The sequence below is a fragment of the Triturus cristatus genome, chromosome 1_2 (assembly GCF_964204655.1).
Source record: "Triturus cristatus chromosome 1_2, aTriCri1.1, whole genome shotgun sequence".
In the NCBI taxonomy this organism is placed as follows: Eukaryota; Metazoa; Chordata; class Amphibia; order Caudata; family Salamandridae; genus Triturus; species Triturus cristatus.
In genome coordinates, this window is record NC_140580.1 from 1,165,881,159 (window position 1) to 1,165,902,477 (window position 21,319).

The 21,319-nt window shown below is 45.9% G+C and overlaps 1 protein-coding gene across 2 annotated transcripts in view; it reads right to left on the reverse strand.

Moving 5' to 3' along the window:
* Positions 1-21,319, reverse strand: part of USP20 (ubiquitin specific peptidase 20) — a 647,940-nt gene that overhangs the window by 369,569 nt on the left and 257,052 nt on the right. For both annotated transcript variants that reach the window (XM_085613993.1, XM_085613994.1), the window contains exon 13: positions 20,389-20,561. In XM_085613993.1, coding sequence (XP_085470119.1) covers positions 20,389-20,561 — 173 coding nt within the window. The remainder of the gene's footprint in view (positions 1-20,388; positions 20,562-21,319) is intronic.

A 21,319-nucleotide genomic window follows, 5' to 3' on the forward strand; every position in this document is an offset into this window, starting at 1 on the left:
GATCCGGCAAGCAAAGAAATGCCGACAAAGCCGATAAATAACGCTTCACAGTAGCTACAGCAAAGCCTTGAAAGATAAAGATAAAGATAAACGAGCCCTCAAAGGGTCAATGGACTTCTCTCCGCACCAAAGGACAAATTTGGACCACCTATAGGAATAGATAGACTTGGTGGAAAGACGCCTGGCTGACAAAATCACATTCACCACATCAGGCGGTAGAGAAAAAGAATTCAGGTTGCCCCGTTCAATCTCCAGGCATGAAGGTGTCAGCTCTGGAGGTGGGGGTGTAGAACCTGCCCCTGCGACTGCGAGAGGAGGTCTGCCCTGAGAGGGAGACGGAGCCGAGGGCACTAGGAGAGGTGGAGAAGATCTGAATACCACACCCTTCTTGGCCAATCCGGCGCGATCAATATGACTTGGGCCCGGTCTTGGCAAATCTTCCTCAGAACCAGAGGAATCAAGGGTATGGGAGGAAACGCGTAAAGGAGATGTGAGCCTCATTTCAACTGAAACGCGTCCCCCAAAGCCCTCTGCAACGGATTCTGGAGACTGCAGAATGACGGGCAGTGAGTGTTCTCGTGAGTGGCAAACAGGTCCACCCGAGGAATTCCCCACGTCCAAAAGACGTGATGAACCACCTACGGATGGAACCTCCATTCGTGGTCAGCAGAAAACTGCCGACTGAGACGGTCTGCATGCACGTTCAGAACTCCGGCCAGATGATTTGCCATCAGACAAATCTGATGATCCTGAACCCAGGACCAGAGACGCAGAGCCTCTCTGCAGAGACAATGCGACCCCACTCCTCCCTGCTTATTGACATACCACATCGCAGTAGTGTTGTCCGTCAGGACCTGAACCGACTGACCGCGAAGGGAAGGGAGTAAGGCCTTGAGAGCCAAACGTATCGCCCGCAACTCCAAGAGGTTGATATGAAGCAACCTTTCCTCTGGAGACCAAAGACCTTTGATCTCCAGATCCCCCAGATGCGCACCCCACCCCAAAGTGGACGCATCCGTTGTCACTGTGGCCACCAATGGAGGTAGATGGAAATGCTTTCCTTGAGACAGATTGCCCTCCACGCTCCACCAAGACAGATGCGCTGCAGCTTCTTTCGAGATCCTCACAGACTCCATGAGATCTCCGTTGTGCTGATACCACTGCCTGCGGAGGCACCACTGGAGCGCCCTCATGTGCCAGCGTGTATGGTTGACCAACAGAATGCAGGAAGCAAACAGACCGAGGAGGCGAAGGACCTTCAGGACTGAAACGACCGCTCCATTGTAAAACAAGGGAATCATTTCCTGTATGTCGAGAATCCTTTGTGGAGGTGGGAATGCTCGACACACAGTAGTGTCCAGTACCGCCCCTATGAACAAGTTGCGCTGAGAGGGCACCAGGTGAGATTTGGGCACGTTTATCGAGAAACCCAATTTGTACAACAACTGAGTTGTAACCTGCAGATGATGAAGCACCTAATCTGGCGACTCCGCTTTGATCAGCCAGTCATCCAGATAGGGGAAAATTGGAATCCCCGACCTTCTGAGATGGGCTGCCACCACTGCCATCACCTTGGTGAAGACTTGAGGTGCAGTAGTAAGACCAAATGGGAGAACCACAAACTGATAATGTTGCGACCCTACCGTAAAACGGAGATACTTCCTGTGCGACTTCAGGATGGGGATGTGAAAATAGACATCCTGCAAGTCAATCGACACCATCCAGTCCTCCTGTTGCAGCGCTTGAAGAACTTGCGCAATGGTGACCATCTTGAACTTCTCCTGCTTCAGAAAAAGGTTCAAGATCCTGAGATCCAGGATTGGACGTAGCCTGCCATCCTATTTGGGTATCAGGAAATACCGGGAGTAGCATCCCTGACCCCTTTCCTGCTCTGGAACCACCTCTATCACACCTTTTTTCAGCAATGTAAGGACTTCCTCCTGCAGGAGAAGAAGGTGGTCCTCTGAGCAAGCACCTTGGCAAGGAGGGTAATTTGGAGGGAATTCACGAAAGAGAAGAGCATACCCATTTTCTACAAGATTTAGAACCCAAAGGTCTGTAGTGACCAATTCCCAATCTTGTAGAAAATGGATAAGTCGACCCACCACAGGACCAACATGATCCAGAATGGTGGATCTAGGGCTGCTTTGCAGTGGTAGGAGGGAGGGAGGAAGAGGAGGAGGAGGAGAGCTGACGACCTCGTGCACGACCTCTGTTCCTACCCCTATAGTTCTTATACAGGGTATTTTGCTGCTGCTTCTGTTGCTGAGGCTGACTGTAGGTCCGAAAGGACAACCTCCCAAAACTGCTGTACCTCCTGTAAAAGGAACCTCTGGGCTGTGCCTGCAGGCCCAGAGACTTGGCCGTGGCTTTGCTGTCCTTGAACCTTTCCAAGGCTGCATCCGCTTTCTTCCCGAACAGCCCAGAACCATCGAAGGGCAGGTCCAGAAGTGTTGCCTGCACATCAGGAGAGAACTCTGAAGATTTAAGCCAAGCACTCCTCCTTGTGGCGACCGAGGAGCCCATGATCCTGGCAACAGAGTCCACAGTGTCCAAACCACTCTGAATAACCTGTCGTGCAGCCGCCTGAGTGTCCGACAGGACTTCAATAAAATTCTGCCTATTCTCCTCAGACAGCTTAGGAGCCAGCTGTTTAGCAGAATCCATAAGAGCGTGGATTTAACGGCCCAAAAGACAGGTGGCATTTTTGGACTTTAAGGCCATACTCGCCGAGGAGAACACTTTCTTGGCCGACTGATCAAGCTTTTTCGACTCCCTATCACTAGGAACTTGTGGAAAAGCCCCAGATTACTTCTTTGAACAGGCAGCTTGAACCACCAGACTTTCAGGGGATGGATGGGATGTAAGAAAGTCTGGATCTCCTGGAGCCGCCCTGTACCTCCTAGCAACAGATTTAGACACTGCTGGAGCCGAAAAGGTCTTACGCCAAACCTCCATGACTGGCTCAGTGATAGCATCCTTAAAAGGAAGCAAAGGCTCTACCACAGTGGAGGGAGAATGAAGAACCTCAGTCAGGATGTTGTGTTTAAATTCAGCCGTTGGGAGCTGCAAGTCCAACAGCTCTGCTGCTTTCCTTATGACAGTGTAGTAAGGAGCCACATCCTTAGAGAGAGCATCTGTAGGAGGAGAAGCTCCCATTCTGGGGACAAACCAAGGCCACTTGCCTCTTTCAGTTCCTCGAACAAGTCATCTGACTCCATGAGCTCACCCTCTTCCATTTCTTCCACCTGATATCTCTGCTCTTCCAAAATTCTCTGTGCCTCTCGCCTGGATCTAATCCTCAGAACTGGCGTTGGCGGCACCGCACACGACTCTGATGGAGCCGGAGCAGGCGTCGAACACGGATCCGGAGGCGCAGCCGGAGTCAAACAAGGTCGAGATGGAGCCGGAGAAGAAGGGAGCGTCGTCGACATCCTCGGCGCCGGGAAATGCCAAGACGGCGTCGCTGGAAAGAATGGCATAAAGGGAGCCTGAGCATAAGCCTGAGGAACCCCCAAATTAAAGGCCATTGGACCCATGGGACCCGAAGGTGTTCCAGAGGGGTACATCGCTCTTGAAAAGACACCATACATAGCAATTAGATAATGCGATGGGTCTTGTCCCAGGCCAGGAAAGGGGGGGGTAAGGCTCAGATTGAGGCATTACCGGACTAGGGCCAATCGGCGCCGACGGTGGAGCCAATGGAGCCGCCGACTCATCAGGAGCCGAAGCCTCTTCCACCGAAGCCGGAGAATGCATCGGTGATGGAGCCGGAGCATGCTCCGGAGAAGCTGCAGGCGAAGCCGGGTAAACCGGCGAAGCCGGATTCGACACAGAAGGAGAGGGAGAAACATAGTCCTTACGACGTCAAGGAGCTGGTGAAGTCGATCTCGGAGCCGTCTCCTTATCTGAACAGCGTCGAGAGCCATGACTCTTCTTCTTTTTATGTTTCTTCGACTTCGAAGCATGACCCGACGTCGACTTCGAACTCAACCTCGACCTTGAACGCCTTCAACCTCTCTTCTCCTTTCTCCTTTTCGCTATAAATAGCTTTGCTTCTCTCTCCTTTAAGGTCTTTGGGTTCATCTTGCGGCAGCAAGAACACCCCTCGACGTCGTGATCTGATGACAGGCACCAGACATAATCTTCGTGTGGATCCGTAATAGACGTGTTTACCACACTCTCTACAGGGCTTGGACCCTGACTTCTTCGTCGACATCTTGAGAAAGAAGCAAGATGAAAACAGAAACACAGCAGAAACACAAAGTAACTAGTAAAAGCTACGGAGGTCCTCTTATGGATCCAGTGACGTCAGCTGAGCCGCGTGCGGAGCCGTGCTTCTGTGACGTCGTCCTCGTCGGCGTGGAGAGCTACAAAAGTTTCCGAATGCTGCTGGCGCAGGGGATATTCACAAGGTGAGGAATCCACTGGCAGATGTATCCATCAGAAATGTACTCACCGCAGCCGGTCACCTCATAACTTGAAGGAGCCACTAGTCTCGGTAGTGTTCCCCATTTCAACAGAGCTAAATTCCTTTATAAAATCTATCTAGTTGAAACACTGAAAAATTGGGAACCTCCCATGGGTGTCTGAACTCAAATGGACAGGGGGAGCAGCACATCCTGTTGTGTGGTTCCTATAAATCTATATCGGATCTGCACGTTTAGACAAACTACAGGACTGGAGTTAAGACTGATTGCAGACACCCCCAAAGGATATGTTAGCCTTTAGACAAGCTAGCTCACAGTGCCGCCATAAGCCCCCAAATATAGCAAGGAGCGAATAGTCTCTGGCAGCTATCGAACATGACAACCCTTGATCCTTCAGGGATGGTGGAAACAGTGTACTACTTTTCGCTCAGTCACTCATGCTCACTTGGTCTCAGAGAAATACACAGAATAAATGATGGGGACGTTTTCAATGAGCATTTATTGAACCTGCGCAATTCTAGTATAAAATACGTATGCTGCGACAACCATTACACAGAAACAGATATATACGATTGCAAGCACCGAGTAAATAAAAGGTAGAATTCTATCATGGTGCTAAAACATTGAATATATGCAGGCATATAGATACATGGCAATAATCACATGTACTCCTGAAATGCTAACCCTATCTGAGTGTACCTAAATGTACCTAGCATGTACGTAGGGTAAAGCCAAGAATCCCCTAGGAGAGAGCCAACCCCATTACCTGGTGGGAGAGAATGAAGGACCCCGACTTGGTCTCAAGTTGGACACCCTGCAAGGGATGTCAGACCACTGTGTGCTGGAGTTTCAGCGTGCAGGAATCTCGGCGTCTTGTCAGCATGGAAGCTTCTCCTCTGGTTGCCTAGCGAAGACCTAGTTCTTTTATACTAGAAAGGTAACCTCAGGGGCTCTACCTAGATGTGTAATGGTACTGGGGGTCTGTCATTCAAGGATGACGATAGCGGTGACTTTTGTACAAAGGCAATATACAGAAGATGGTAATCCTGCTGTGATTGTCCTAGGAAGGGGATTAGGATATGATACTAAGAATAATCATGCATAATAAATGAGGCTAGTTTTCAAAGAAAACCACATGACATTTATTCAGCACATAACTAGCTAAATGGCCAGCGCCAGAACCGTTATGTAGGGCAAGGTAAGACAAATGTAGGTAAAAGGTCGTGCAGTAACCTGGACCTATTTAGGGGTACATTGGGGCTCATAACACCCACTCCTCATCCGACTGGACGACAAAAGTATAAAAACATCTAATAAACAAGCAAGAGTTAAAAAGGCTCTATAAGTCCTCTCAATAGTAAATATACTGTTAGACCAACTGAGCAAGCCGAAAGTCCATGTGCTCAGTGAGAGCAGAAGAGAAAAAGAAAAAAAACGGTGTTTTCGAATTCCAGTTTGGCTTGTTTTGGAAAAAGGCCGAATTGCTCCCATCACACGGAGAGCCAATTGTTTATTTGTCCTGTGTGGAGACGCAACATCACTGTCGCTAGCAGTCGCAGACCATGATCCCTGTAAAACCTCTTGTATCACGTCAATGGAGCAAAGGTGATCATCTTCAGTTCCCACAGCAGTCGCTGAGGAAACACTTGGTACCTGTGGGCTTGTTGTAGAGCTGGTGTCCGGTCCGACAGGAGCTGAAGCATCCAGTGGAGGCTTTAAGAATGCCGTCCTTAACATTGGAAAATGCAGAGGACACTAACATATGGGCCTTTGAGGGGTCCAGTAGTACATCAACGTCCGGTGGAGCAACCGATGGAAGTGTTAAGACACATGTCCAACACGCATTCGTATCTGCAGAATAGGCAGCGGAGCACAGGCAAGATGCAGTCAACCCAGACTGATCTGAACGAAAGAAACCAATGTTCACTTAGCTCCAGAATGCCGAGGTTCACCCAGATGGAGTACCATGCGTTCACGGCAGGTCACACCAGGAGTGCTTTTTCCATCTCTTTGGAAACTGGGTCGTCCATTGCGTAGCAGGAAAATTAAAACAAGGGTGCCCACTACAAGCAGTAGGACCAGCGGAAGCCCTCCAAAAACGCTTCCCAAATCGGAGTGTATAAATGATGGAATAACTCCAAAGGTTGTCCGAAAGGTGCGTAATAGTCCAGAACCTATGCTCCTAAATAGGTGCACAATCTCACTCGTATCAGACATGATAAAGATACAATGTACCATTTCTCCAAAATGGAGCTGGAAGTTAGTTCGGACTAGTGTCTGCATTTCAGACGAAGACCTTGCAACCTGGAGATCAAGTCTCTTGGGCTGAAGTTAAGGCCAAATCCTTCTGTAATAGAATGGCTTTCAGTCTGCTCAGAGAATCAAACAGTATATGGGAAACATCCAACAAAGGCCACAGAGTTGCCTCCCTAACTGTGTGGTCGGTGGAAACAATACTTGCCTACAAGTAACCCTGGAACTTACTGTGACCAAATATGCAATGCCTGGTACCATCCCACAACAACCTTGATCATTCAACATCAAATAACTCCCATTAGAGAGTAGTTTGAACACCGGATGAATCACAGCAGCTGAGGATCCTTTCAAGTGACACAATAGGTTTGCAACTGAAGCATTACATGCTCCGTGAAGCAAAATATCCTGACAAATTAGAGAACCACTTAAAGAACTCTCACAGTCTGAAACACTGAGATAAACTTCATTGTCCCACTTCCTGCATCTAAATCTGTACGGTAATTCCCAAGATTCATGTATGTACTCCTCTCCCAACGCTTCATACCTGCCTACCTGGTGATACTGCAGACAGTACTGAAATTGGAATGTCGTGACTGGCAGTGTAATATAGCCATGAATTAACTATTTTGTAGAGGGTGACTCAGCCACGGTAAAAGGTAATTGGTCCAATTTTTCAATGTACAGCATTGTATACTTGCATCTCTTCATGCCATTTTTGTCTTTCTGTTAGATTGTATGCAGAAAACAGAGACGTCCTGTTGATATACCCCAGGGTACGTGACCAGAACGCAGTGATTGCAGCGTCCAGCTCAATAATAGAATGGATCACAAATGCGATTGCCCGTGTTGAAGAATAGACAAATCCTGTTCTATTTTATCTATTGCGAAAGACACAATGTTGCCCAGTGAATAATTCCTGTATTGCAGTGTGTTTATACCGTTGTCGACCACTGCCAAAGCCTTTTCTAGGTTAACCCTGTCAATCTCACGCAATCTCTCAGCAGCCTCTTGTTGAGAGATTTTCCATATTTTGTTGTAAATAGCTGTGAGAAGTTGGCCTGGCATATGCTGTCTCCTCAGTTGCAGCTGAGCCGTAGACGGAATCAGATGTCCATTCACGGACTCCAATTTGTGGCGATTGTAGAGACAGCACCACTCCTCCTCCCAAATCATATCTCCGTCCCAAAGGATTAAACTAGTATTTCAACATTTGATGTTGGCCATCTGCATTTGCGACAACAGGAATCCTTTTCCTACAATTTAAATTGGTTCCCCAGGTCCCCAACCCCGTCTGTCCTGATGAAGACCCAATCCGATGCGTAATAATTGGCACAATTATCCCAGGGTCGAAACGTCGACGTTACATGTCCTATGCGTCACATGCAAATCCACTTAGATAACGAGGAGACTTTGAACCCTTAAGTGGCTTATGTATTGTAAATAGGACCTTGTTTGTTGATTATTTTTATGTATTGTTCATTGTACATATTCGTTATATGTGATGTGTTTTGTGCTAAGTATCACCGTTTCACTAATTGTTTCACTACATCCTGTGTTTGTTGGTTGGATTACCCTGTAAATATTTTTGGTGTTTTTGATACATTAATTAACATCATTCTATCAAGTGACCTGGATTCTGTCCTGTTTCTTTTGGTCTGTGTGTGTCCTTGAGAATCTAACGTGTATTCAGTACCTATTAAGTTAGCCTGTTCATTTTCCGACAGAACCATTGTTTTTTGCACACACTATCTTACCCAGGTTCTGAGGGTTACTGGGTTGCCCCATTATCGTTAATGGTTATCCTAGTTATAGGGACACCTTGCACTAGTCCAATTCGACTCTTATTGATGGTAGGTTTAAGACAACCTTTAAAGAAAGCTATCCTAGTGGTAGCTGTGGAGAGCAGCCTTCAGGCTAAGTCTTGAAGGAGTGTTAAGCTTATTGTTTTACCATAGATAACCTCTTGAATGACCAAATGAAAGAGTAGTCCACACAGGTATATATATAAAATATATGTATTTATTCTAGACAGAATCCCACAAGTCTCTTTATGAGGCTGAGGCAAAGTTAAAATTCAAACAAGCATTGATAGATACAATAAATAGCACTGGAATCATAGGGCCCCGGGGGGGACCAAACCATATATTAAAAAAGTGGTATAAGAACCACGACAATTCTACAGACAATGCCTAGGGCATTTAGGATCGCTGGCCCCTTAAGAATCCACCCCAGGTTATGAGGAAGGGGACCCACGGGAGGCGCGTGCAGTGGAAATAGCTGCTATCGGGATCTCTATTAAAGCCTATGGAGAATGTCCCGGTTTGATTTAAACAGATTAAAGGCACTTCTAGCAGTTGTTCAAAGTAAAAAACTTAGAGAGTTAAGCTTTTGAGGAGCCCACTACCACGGGAGTACCGAGATACCACTGTTACCTGCCCCAGGGAAGCCGGGTGCATAGGTCGTTTTCGATGTCGGGTCGCGGGCTGATTTTCAATGGGAAAATGTACAAAACTGCTGCTAGCCAAAAGCGTCGATGATGCCGTGAAGATTGAAGTTGTAGATATTGTAGAGAAGAACCTGAAAGCAGAGGGGATAGAGTCTGGGTCACGGCACAGTGACCAGGGAGCTCAAAGGAAAGAGCCCTTCAAAGTCAGGGGCTTCAAGTGGAAAGAGGTGTAGCTTGGATCTGCAGCCACGGGCTCCGGGAGGCTTCAAGGAAGGCCAGCTTCTGGATGGCGACTGTCCCACGTCGGATGAGGGTCGCTGCGGTGTTAGTGTCCGGATTGGATCCACTAAGCCTTGGCAACCGCAACCCACGCAAGATGAACAAATCAGCTACTGGTGCAGATCCACGAGGTCTGTGAGAGGTCTCCTTTGGGGAGACTGTAGAGCAGGCCTGGAGCAACCAGGGGAACTCTTGGAAGTTGAGATTGTCCTCCGCTAGGGCCCACAAGTCGAGAGACAAGGGATCGCGTAAGGCAGCAAAATGGAGAGCTTAAAAGGGAGCCCATGGGCCACCGGAGGGGGTTAGGGCGCTGATCTTTGGCACAATTGCTGCTTGGTGGTTGGCTCAATAAAGGGCCAAACCACAACTTCCCCACTGGTCAGGGTCGTGTGCTATGCAAGAGGTGTCCGGTGTCCTGGGGTATTGGGAATCTCGGCACCCACGCGGTCCACGATGCTCAGACTTGCTGTGCACACTCACTGGCCTCTGGGATACTTAGGAAACCCACCTCAAGGTTGCTTGGAGTCGACGAAGTCCGTAGGAGCAGCGAAGTTCCAACCGGGTCACTTGCAGTGTTTCAGGTGCCTGCCAAGCAGGGGGGGTAACTCCTTTACCCCAAGGGAGATTTCTTCAGTCAGCTGGGCAGCAGCTCGTCGAAGGTCAAGTCTGTGAAGTCCAAGATTAATCCGAGGCACTGGGGCCACGTTATTCACCTTTATCCCCAAGATTAGGGGAGTGTCCAGATCAGTGTCCACCAATGAGAGGTGAGGTGGGAAAGGGTGGCTACACCCTCTCCCCTTTGTGTGTTTCCCACCTGGGCGAGGGGCAGGATGCCCCTGAACTGGTTCCAGGCGGTGTATGCAGAATGTAGGGGGTAGGATTCCTACATGTTTGACACCAAACACGATATGGTTCTGTGTAGCCATTCTCAAGTTATCACGCTATCGCGATAGACTTATAATGCGGTTAAGAGTATATGGTATGGCTACACTACAAACAACCCAACAATGATTTTTACGAGGGTTGCAGAGGGGCCCTACTCACACATATCCCAGCACCCTGCCTTGTAGGATTAGCAAGGCCTGCTATAGGGGTGACCTATGAGAGTATATGTGTTGTAATAGGGTAGGATATAGGTTACCTATATCCCTGTAAGGGGTGCTAGCACCACCTTAACCAGACTACAGTAGTGGTCTGGTGGTGTCAGTTTAGGTGGCTGTCCCAGGGTGGCACAATAAGTGCTGCAGCCCTGGTAGGCCTGCTGAGGGACCCATGCCCTGGGTACCTAGGGTACCATCTACAAGGGACTGCCAGGGTATCCTCAGTATCCAATTGGTTTGTACCTAGAGTACTCACATCAGTTTTAAGGAGAAAGCAGATAGGCTGGGGTCCTGGATAGCAGGATCCCAGCCAGACTAGTCAAAAACCACTCAAGTACCAGGCAAAAAGTTGGGGGCAACCATTAGTCAGATTGCACCTTCCTACAATAGCGTATAAGAAGAGCTTCTGACGTGGCTTCTGGGGACCTAACAAAAAATGCCTAAGATCCATGTCATCAGAGGGTAAGGACAAGTGTTGTTTCACCTGGGGCAGTGTTGAGGTCTCTAGCAACTATAGGCATAACTTTCCAACACCCGAGTGTTCTGTTTGTACGTAGCGTTGGTCAGGCCTATGGATTCTAAACCATTCGGTGGTTGAATCTTAACTAACACCTATTTGTGTCGATAGGCCAAACCAGTCATCCCTTCCAATTGGGATCTGATGAATTGTATGAACCATCATGTTGAATGTCATCTTGTGTATCCTCACTATGTTGTGTATAGTTTTGGCACCCCTCAAAGTGTGAAAATGAGGGAATCCGAGGTGTGTTCAAGTCCTTGATCTTTGCTAACCCAAGACAGGAAGTCTGTTGTACTGTGTTGTTCAGAAAGATAATTTGCTCTAGTATGATGCATGCTCTAAATAAGGCCTCAGTTTCCTGAACATGCCAATCTTTAGCCCCAGACAGATTATGTGTCTATGGTGTCCCTTCAAAAGTTGACACCCTGTAAAGGCAGCTGGGAAATAAATGAAGCAGAGTATATCTGTTTCGTATTAGTGTGCATATTTTTATTTGCAGATGTTGGCACAAGCTTATAATAAATAGTAAGACCTCAGGTCTGAAGAGTTACACCCAGAAAAATAAGAAAACTTCTGTGGAAACATTTGTGAACTACCTTTTGGTGGTGTTGGGTAATGTTCCCATTGATGGCAAGTGAAAACTATATATGGGATACTTGCTTTGTGCAGGAAATGATGATCACAGTGTTGGTAACAATACAGGGTGTCAGATTCAGATGTACCATCATACAGATCATTACTTGAAAATGCAGCAGATTGTTCAAAATCAGACAGCGTAGTATTTATAGATTTAAAGTCCCAATCACCAGAGAAATTATTGGAGGTCATGATTTCACTTAAAGACATTTTAAATAAGTGTGGCATCTTTAAAATTTCAGTAGGACCATATACATCAGATGAAACTCTGTCCCAAACTATTCCTTTGAGAACTGGAACTGCTGTATTGTTCACCAAGGATAGGTCTCTTTGTTCACGGTGTGATTGTGCATATGGTTTCAGGACCAAGATCACATTTTGTGCTGCAGAGCGTTTTGGGAGATAATGTACGTTCAGGAGCAGGAAAAAGACAGTCACTATACCAATCCAAAGGACTAGGAACAGTCGACTAATTGCAATCCAGAGCTCTAGCCAGGGAGAAACAAAATAAGTCTTTTACAGCCAAAGGTAGAAATCACGTAGTTTTTGTTTGTGGGAAGCAGGAGCTGGTGGTGACTCAGGTTCACTTGGATCCAGAGAGAAAGTAATCAAATCGATGAAGCAGTAAGCTGCAATTTGATACATTTTTGATAGGTGAGCAGGTTTTGTAGAGCTGGCAGATGACACGTTTCAAGACATATTCACATAGATGTTGGTATTAGGCCAAATTGAGATCTGGGTTTCATTTATATTTTGTTATAGTTCAGTTTCAACAAGCACAACTTATAATCCATTGTTGTAGAATTGAATCTTCTAATATTATCAATCTTTCAGTCTGAACATACTGTAAGGAAGCGACAGGAGATCGGCAGCTACCCAGGAACCCACGATGGCCTACTATTCAGTATCCGCCAAATAGTGTGGTATGATCAGATCAATCGAGACTAATCTCTTTTCTTTCTTGCCGGCAAGGGGCAGAAGAAGTACTGTTCCTGTTCCTTCGACAGCCGGCACAGGTACAGGAGATCTGTAAGATGGCTCAAATTATTTTTTGTCCACAATTTCTTCTCTGACCAGGTGCCCAATCTTTGGAACCCAGGCAGGTCTTGCTGGAACAGCTTTCACTTCCCCAGTGGCATTGCGTTTTACTTGGACGTTGCTTTGAAATAGCCGGAATTTACTGAGCTCCTGTAAAACAGCCAAACGATCATTGATGTCAAATGCTTTTTCATCCGTCACTGCGCTACCACAATCGAGGTCGGGTACCTACCGTCTATTCCCAAACAGGACTTCATATGGAGAACTTCTTGGCATGTAATTAAGTGCCCTTTGGACCCCATATAGGTGATTGGCCCAACTGCCCCCGAGCCTAATACACTTGCTGTTAAGGATTGCTTTAAGTCCCATTTTTTTCTTTCCACAATCGAATTTCCCTCAGGATTATATGGAGAGGAGTACCGCAAGACCACACCCAAACTTCCCATGCCTTCTTTGTAAGCCTGACAGCTAAATGCAGAGCCTCGGTCAGAATGTGATGTGCCAATTGCATACGTCCCTATAAAGACTCGCAAATCCTTCAAAACAGTTTGAGCCTCAGCCGAGCGCTGGGGCCAAAACCATGAAAATCTAGAGCATGAATCCACTGCCACCAGGATGTACCTGTAAACCCCGGCACATTGTAAGGGGCCACAGTGATGAATCAGCAGTAAGAACCCACGAGTCTAGGAGCAAACATGGGCTCTGGCCCTTTTGTTTGAACTGCGCCATAACTTTTTTTTAAATAATTGATCGACATAATATTTTTTATTGTAAAATTCTTGTATGAAAAATTATCCGCTGTACTGCATATTGTGCAGCTTTGTTTGCACTGCAAGGAAAACCAATTCTTCCCCCTAAAGCTTCAAAAGTCTGGTAATACATCCAAAATGAACATATAGTTGTCCCACAAACATATAATGTATAACTTTTATCATCAAAAAATATACATATTTATAAATACATTCATTATTTTACATTACATGTGAATATATACATTCATGTGAATAATAGTAAATCAATCGTAAAAGAACAGCCCACTACACACAATAATCCAACACATGACATAATATCACAATCATAGAATAAATACAAACCATATGACAAAACAAAGCAAATTCAAACAATAAACAATTATGAACAACAACAATACATATAAATCATTTGCAATACAATAATTATGCAAATGAGTTGGAGACAAACATGAATGTCCAGCAGGGCTAGTGCAGATGGGAACTAGTCACGGAAGGACGGGAGAGGGGCCAAGTGGCCGGTCCGGTGTAGGGAAGTGGATCCCATGTGGGCGAGGGAGAAGGAGCCGCTGGTGTGAGGCAGACCGAAGCACTTGGCAAAATAGCCCAGGAGAGTGGGTTCTGAAAGTGTCCCTGGGCAGGGGACCTTAGCTGTCATGCTGCATCCAAACAGGTGGGAGAGTGCGATAAAAAGGTGCACACGTCCGCGGTAACGGGAGGGCTGCAGTTACGTGGTGAACGGCAGGCTGAATCAAGGGCCCGGCATAGGGCAGTCCGCTGTAGGGAAGGGCGAGGGATAAGGGACCGCTGATAGGAGACAGGACCAGGAAATTGGCGGAAAAGGATCGGGAGGACCGGTACGGAAAGCATTAGGCTGCCAGGTTGCGACCTAACGAATGGGAGAGCGGGAGAGTGTGGTGTCAGGGGGCAGACGTCCGAGGTAGCGGGAAGGGATCACAGGGCCGGCATCAGTCAGGCTCAGTGTGGGTGAGACGCGAGGCGCCGGTTAAGTACGCGTCGGTCTGCCTCCCAAAAGCAGCTCCTTCTCCCTCGCCCACATGGGATCCACTTCCCTGCGCCGGACCGGCCATTTGGCCCCTCCCCCGTCCTTCCCTGTCCGTGACTAGTCCTCATGGCCTTCCCATCTGCACTGTCCCTGCTGGCCCATATCACCGCCGCGCCTACTCAGGTGTTTGGTTTCCCCCCCGCCCGCCCCCATCATCAGGCTGCCCACACGATCCTGTTTCCTCCAACCCCCATTCATTCCCTCTTATCAGGGCACTTCCATTTTTCAGGTTTCCGCACAAGCAGCCGTGGTTTCCTGCTCTTCCACACATGCAACTCTGCGCGCCCCTGTTATTGCTTGGGACCTCCACTCCGTCCCCTACAGTAATTCACCCTTTCTCCTTCCTTCCTTCCTTTCTCCCCCAGCCCTCTTTCCCTCTCTTCTCACTCTCGCCTTCATTTCTCCATAGACTTAACCTTGGTACCGCTAAGGTTTCCCACGACCTTGCGCCCATCCACCCCGGACTTCTGATGGTGTGTCCCCAGGCATAAGTGGTCCGCCGTACTCCGTCACAAGCGCTTTTTTACACTTTCCCTCCTTGAGTCTAGACACAAGGTATTGTTCTGCGGCGCCCTACCTCCTCTGTCATCTTCCCTACTTTGGCTCCAATTTTAGAAATTATATCCCTTTCCTCTCTACTCTTTCTCCTTGGTCCACTCAGGAATGATCACTTGTATACAATTGGTTGTATATCCCTTTATCCCCAGCACTAGCATATAAATTATCGTAACCTGGTCCTGATGATGGTTTAACACCCCTACAGACCGAAACGCCGTTGACTTTCACAGCGGAACTCTCGGCGCTCCCCTCAAGGATACCCTACTGGATTACTTTTGTATTCATTATCATTTATTGCGTGGCAATCCTTACTATGTATAATTTTTAAACCTCACTTGTTCATCATTGCGGCCTTCACCGTCGCTGTACACACTACCTCACGTGTCACTTGTGCCGTCACAATCCTTCACGAGCACTTGCGCACAGTTTCCAACATGTTACATGTCATTCAATGTAACGCAGTGCAACTCTTTGTTTGTTTGACCATATGAAACTGAATCTGTCAAATGTATAAATGCACTAATACAAGTTGTATTGCAAAGAATCTTGTCTCCCTGGTTTTCTCCCCTTCTTGATTTATTCATCGTCAATTAATTGAGCCAATTGTAATTGAACTCCAACTGACACCCTTTTTGAGACACTGTTGTACGTTAAAGATGTTTGCTCTAGCCTCCTTAGGGTATATGGGCTACCTCCTGTAGTCTGATAGTGCTTTCTCTCAGTACAGCAGTCTGTACCTGCTGTCAGTATTTTTTCTGTAGATGCAAAATGCATTTTAGCGTTTGTGTACAAATGAGATTTGTATGCAATGGGTACTGTTTCGCCAACATTGAAGATTAGGTAGGTGTACCCAGACTGACCAGAGACTACACAGATCACTAAGTTTATAGTGTTTACACATGTGAGTGAGTGTTGGGAAGCTATCATGTCAGCTTGTAAAGAGCAGAGAATTTCTGTGTGTTCCTGTGTCCAATTTCAAACTGAAAAATCTGGTCTAATTAAATCGTAGAAAGGTTTTCCCATTTAGGCGTAGTCCAAAATGTATGTTCTGACAAAATTTAGGAATCCTAAAATGGATTGTAAGTTTTTAAGAGTCTTTGGAGGTTGGAGCAGCACACATTTTCTAAAAAAATTAGCTGCTAGGCTTTCACCTTCACTTGAGAGCTCATATCCTATTAATAGGATATTGAGGTGGGCAATTTTATTTTTTTTAAGTTAAATTTGCAGCCCTCAGAGGCGAACCCCAGAACTATGTTGTTCACCCAGTGCAAGTGAATCAATAATTCATTGTCCATCATATAAATGTCATCTACATTGGAAAATGCCTCCTCATCACAATTTTTAAGTAACTCTGATACTCTTGCTGAGAACAACCCTGGGCTCTTATACCCTTGGGGCAGTCTACAGAATTGCCTCTGAGAGCCGAGCGCTGAAAATGCTGTCAAATATCTGCTTTCAGGCACTAAATTTTGAAAAATAATCCATTTGAGATATCTAGTGTTGTTTTGTATTTCTTACGAACAATGTTATTTATTAATGCGGCACTGTGTGCATTTTGTACTGCAAATGTTTTTGTGCATGATCTCTTTGACTTGTTTCTTGGCGTCATGTTTTATTGAGTACTGCCTCTGTGCAGTTTGAGTAGTTTTAACTGGAATTTCATGGTGAGGTGACTCAGCATTCCCACCCTACATGATTGCGGTATAATGTAGGAGCTGGTGCTACCGTCCACTCCTGCGTGTATGAATGTTTAAGTGATTCTGGAACGAGGTCGGAGAAGGCTAGTAATATTGCGGCTTCTCCTTTTGGGCAGTCCATAACAAACTCAGGTGGCCAATCATTTTCAGCAAAAACAATATTGTATCCATATGTCCGGTTCTCCCAAAAGAGACCTTTCACGTTCCTGGGTATGGCCCCCTCCATTTGGAATGTTATTTTATTTAAATGATGTGGGACACTTACCCTCGTATCAGGGGTTTCCACCGTTATATGTTCAACACTGCTGTCACCAGAAATTCCATTGGGTTCTGGTGAGTTATTGTTAATTCTGCTGCGCTGTCTAGCATCCTCAGAGCCCAATCCCCGTTCAGTAGTGGAGTCCTCGGTAGCCTGAGCATTTCTTATTTTAAGGCCAGCTACCTTCTTCTTTTTAAATTGAGATTTAGATTTTGGTTTATCTTCTTGTGTGATAGTATAGTCTGAAGTACGATGTGTGTCTCTTGGCTTGAATCGCTCTTCTGATCTACATTCTGACCGTCCTTCCCTCTCTGAGTATTTGGATGAACTCTGAAAGGAACGAGAGGAACGTCTATCAGTATCCTGATACCTGTCAGGTTTTTTTATATTGTCACAGTTTCTAAGGTTATATTTCCTGTCAAAGGGCTCTGTTGAGGAGACCCAACCCATGATTGTGATACATTCTGCTTGTTTTTTGATTGTTTATCATCCCATTTCTTTTTAGTAGAATCGGGTGCTTACTTTGAGTTATCCTTTTCAAGATTACCCATTAATTGTGGTTTCACTGGTCCTGCCCCCAAATTATCTCTATCCAGTAAAGCATAAGCATCTTTGATATTTTATGTAAGTCACGCTCCTGTTGTGCAGGAGTGCAATACCTCAGGTGATTGGCGTATAGCCACCGCTGCTGCCTCCCCTTTTATGTTGGCTAACATAATTGTTGATACCTGAACAAAATTGCCTAACAATTTCCTCCCCAAGTCCAGGGCAGGTCCTGCCCCGTACTCTTTCTGTATTTATTTCAATACTTCTGGTATGACTGCTATTGAGGGGGTTCCATGCGTTCTGGTATAAACGGCAGTGAAAACTGTATCCCAAGTGGTACAATCCTCTATTGGGGGAGCTATCCCCATTGGCAAGCAAATTGTCAGTATTCTGTGTTTTTCTTGTAGGCCTGTCTGTAGAAAAACTGCCTCTAGCTGTGCTATTTTCTGTGCATTTGCTCACGTTTAGTAGGCATTCTTCCCAAAATCGCGTTCAGTGTTTGTGGAATGATTTTTGTTGCAGTCCCTTGTAGTTGACCAGGCTGAGTGACCCTTGTTGGTTGAATTGTAAGTGTTCGTATTACGAACTGTGTGAGATTTCTGTATAGTTTTATTATTTCTTTGTGAAGTGGGCGCAAGTCTGCTGCTGGCAATGTCTCAATCTCTGGATGAGGTGTGTAAGCAGCTAGGACAGGCCAAGTCGCTCTGTCTCTGCTGAGCGGACCGAGTCTCCCTTTATCTGTGGTATGGGGGAGGGCGCCTTTAAACTAATTTATATGCACTTGGTAAGTTAATGGGACTTCTATGTCCTCGTATTGAAAATATTCTTCAAGTGGTTCTTCTGAAATAGGAGTATGAAACAAATGTGTATGCGCATCTGCAGGTGGTAATTTAACCAAAGAATAGAATACCTCTGTTCTGAATGCCTTGTGTGCCGCAACCACGAAGGTAAAGGTCCCACCCAATAATGGGAAACCATAATCTAATAATTTCATAGCAAGTGCATGTCTGCAATTTTCTGAAATGTTAAGAGCACCTTCCTGCTCAGCTTCCCTTATACTAGCACCACTTGTACCAGCATCCCCATTGTTAGACATTATGGGAGAAAGTATAAAGAAAGAGAGATAAGGTTCTGCAAAATGTGGGGGACTATAATCCTTGAAGCTTGGACAAACCTACAGCCAATACATAGGATATACCTAATCGGCTGTGGCAGATTTGCCCTCCTCACTCCAGACGTCCTGGATATATGAAAGTAGGGGTCTCTGCGAAAGCATGACTGAACTACTCAGATTTGACCGTTAAATAAGAACCAAACCTACGTTGGGCGCCATGTTATGTAGTTCCTATAAATCTTTTTAGGATCAGTCTAGTCTGATTTCATACACACTCAAAGGATAAGTTAGCCTTTAGACCAGCTAGCTCACAGTGCCACCATAAGCCCCTTAACTTTACCAAGGAGCGAATAGTCTCTGGCAACTATCGAACATGACAACCCTTGATCCTTCAGGGATCATGGAAACAGTGCGATACTCTTCGATCAGTCACTCGTGCTCACTTGGTCTCAGAGAAATACACAGAATACACGATGGGGACGTTTTCAATAAGCATTTATTGAACCAGCATCATTCTAGTACAAAATACGTATGCTGCGACAACCATTAGACAGAAACAGATATATACACAATTGCAAGCACCAACAGAGTAAATAAAAGGTAGAATTCTACCATGTTGCTAAAACAGTGAATATATACAGGCATATAGATACATGTCAATAATCACGCTTACTCCTAAAATGCTAACCATATCTGAGTGCACCTAAATGTACCTACCATGTATGTAGGATGTTAAGTCAAGAATCCCCTAGGAGAGAGCCAACCCCATTACCTGATCGGAGAGAACAAAGGACCCCGTTTTGGTCTCAAGCTGGACACCCTGCAAGGGATGTCAGACCACTGCGTGCTGGAGTTTCTACATGCAGGAATCTCAGCATCTTGTCAGCATGGGAGCTTCTCCTCTGGCTGCCCAGCGAAGATTTGGTTCTTTTATACCCGAAAGGTACCCTCAGGGGCTCTACCTAGATGTGTAATGGTACTGGGGGTCTGTCATTCAATGATGACGATAGCGGTGACTTTTGTACAGAGTTATTATACAGAAGATGGCAATCCTGCTCTGCGTGCCCTAGGCAGGGGATTAGGATGATACTAAGAATCCTCTTAAATTAGGGTAGCTTTCAAAGAAAACCACACAAAATGTATTTGCCACATAACTAGGTAAAAGGTCAGCACCAGAACTGTCATGTAGGGCAAGGTAGGACAAATGTAGGTAAACGGTTGTGCAGCTACCAAGGAGTATGCTGGGGTATATTGGGGCTCATACCAATACTTTCCAAGCCTTACAGATGACATCTGAAGCAGCTTATTATACAGCAGCATCTTCTGCTGCAGTCTCTCCTTTAGAAGCATGCCAGGGAGTTCAATGTACATAATTAGGAAGGTCTGATGACTGGCTGCAGGAGCAAAGGTAGTGGCTAGAAGTGGAGGAGACCCCAGTCCCCTTCGCTCTACCTCCTTTAGCTGAAATCCTAGGTGTCGCGGAGAAACATATGCTGGGATACACAAAGCCTTGAGAGAGCATGCACAAGTAAAAAGAGGTTGAACAGGATTTTTTCCACACATGATGCAGTCAAGTGAAGTGACAACAGGTCACATGGTACGGTTCCTTAGAAGTGTACATGCCTGAGTGATTGAGCACTGGAGTAGAGTGATTAGCACATGCGGCTCTGCTCAGATGAGGTAAAGTCACTCACCTTCTGATGTAGTCCATGAGGAAGGAGATCCAGCCTTGGGTGGCGTAGCTGTCCCCATATGAACCAGTTTTGGCAGGCATGTTTTGGTGAATGGTGGAGTGCAGCTTTGCAAGATCCTCTTTTCCGGGGATTGGCAACGAGAGGTCTTGAAATGTCTCCACAGTGGTAGACACCTATTATGGGTGATAAGAAGGAACCATCAGACAGCAGGTCTCTCACAGGATATGGTATGCCATCTCCTCTCACTGGCACATTTGTTTCTGCCCATGTGGAGTTGTAAGTAGCATTGTTATCCTGATTTTATCTGCTTATAAAAAAATGGCATAATTACGAAAAGGTGTTGAACTTAATGTGCACATGCCCAAAAAATATTCTTCTAACCACATGCACCTTCTGCCCGATTTAGAAAACCTAAATTTCTAATCAACACATCACTCCTCACTACTCCCAACATTTCCCCCTGAAAGCTAGAACCATGTGTGCCCTAGAAGATACTTTTCCCATTTGAAGAAAACCTCTAACTAATACTAGTGGTTCAGAGGGTTGTTCTGAAATCATCATTGAAAATGAAAAGTTACTTACTGAAATAATAATTCAGCACAAGTATCCTACTCGGATTCTGAACATTTAAATATTCCTCCGCTGCCAGGGAGATACTTGCATATAACTTTCATTGACAAATTTCTTTCAAAAGTAAAAGGGCCCGATATCCTGTCCGCCTTAATGCAAGTGTCATAGTATACAACACACTTGTAATAAAGCAGACAGGAGATCAGTCATGTTTGTGACAGAATAACACATCCTCTACATCATGCCGAAAGTTATCTAACCTTTCACTTCTGAAATTATAATTTTTAAATGAAGAAATATAAAAATGCAGCACTCGGACAGAAACAATGACTTCAGCTTTAAGCAAAAGAGGATTGCATTT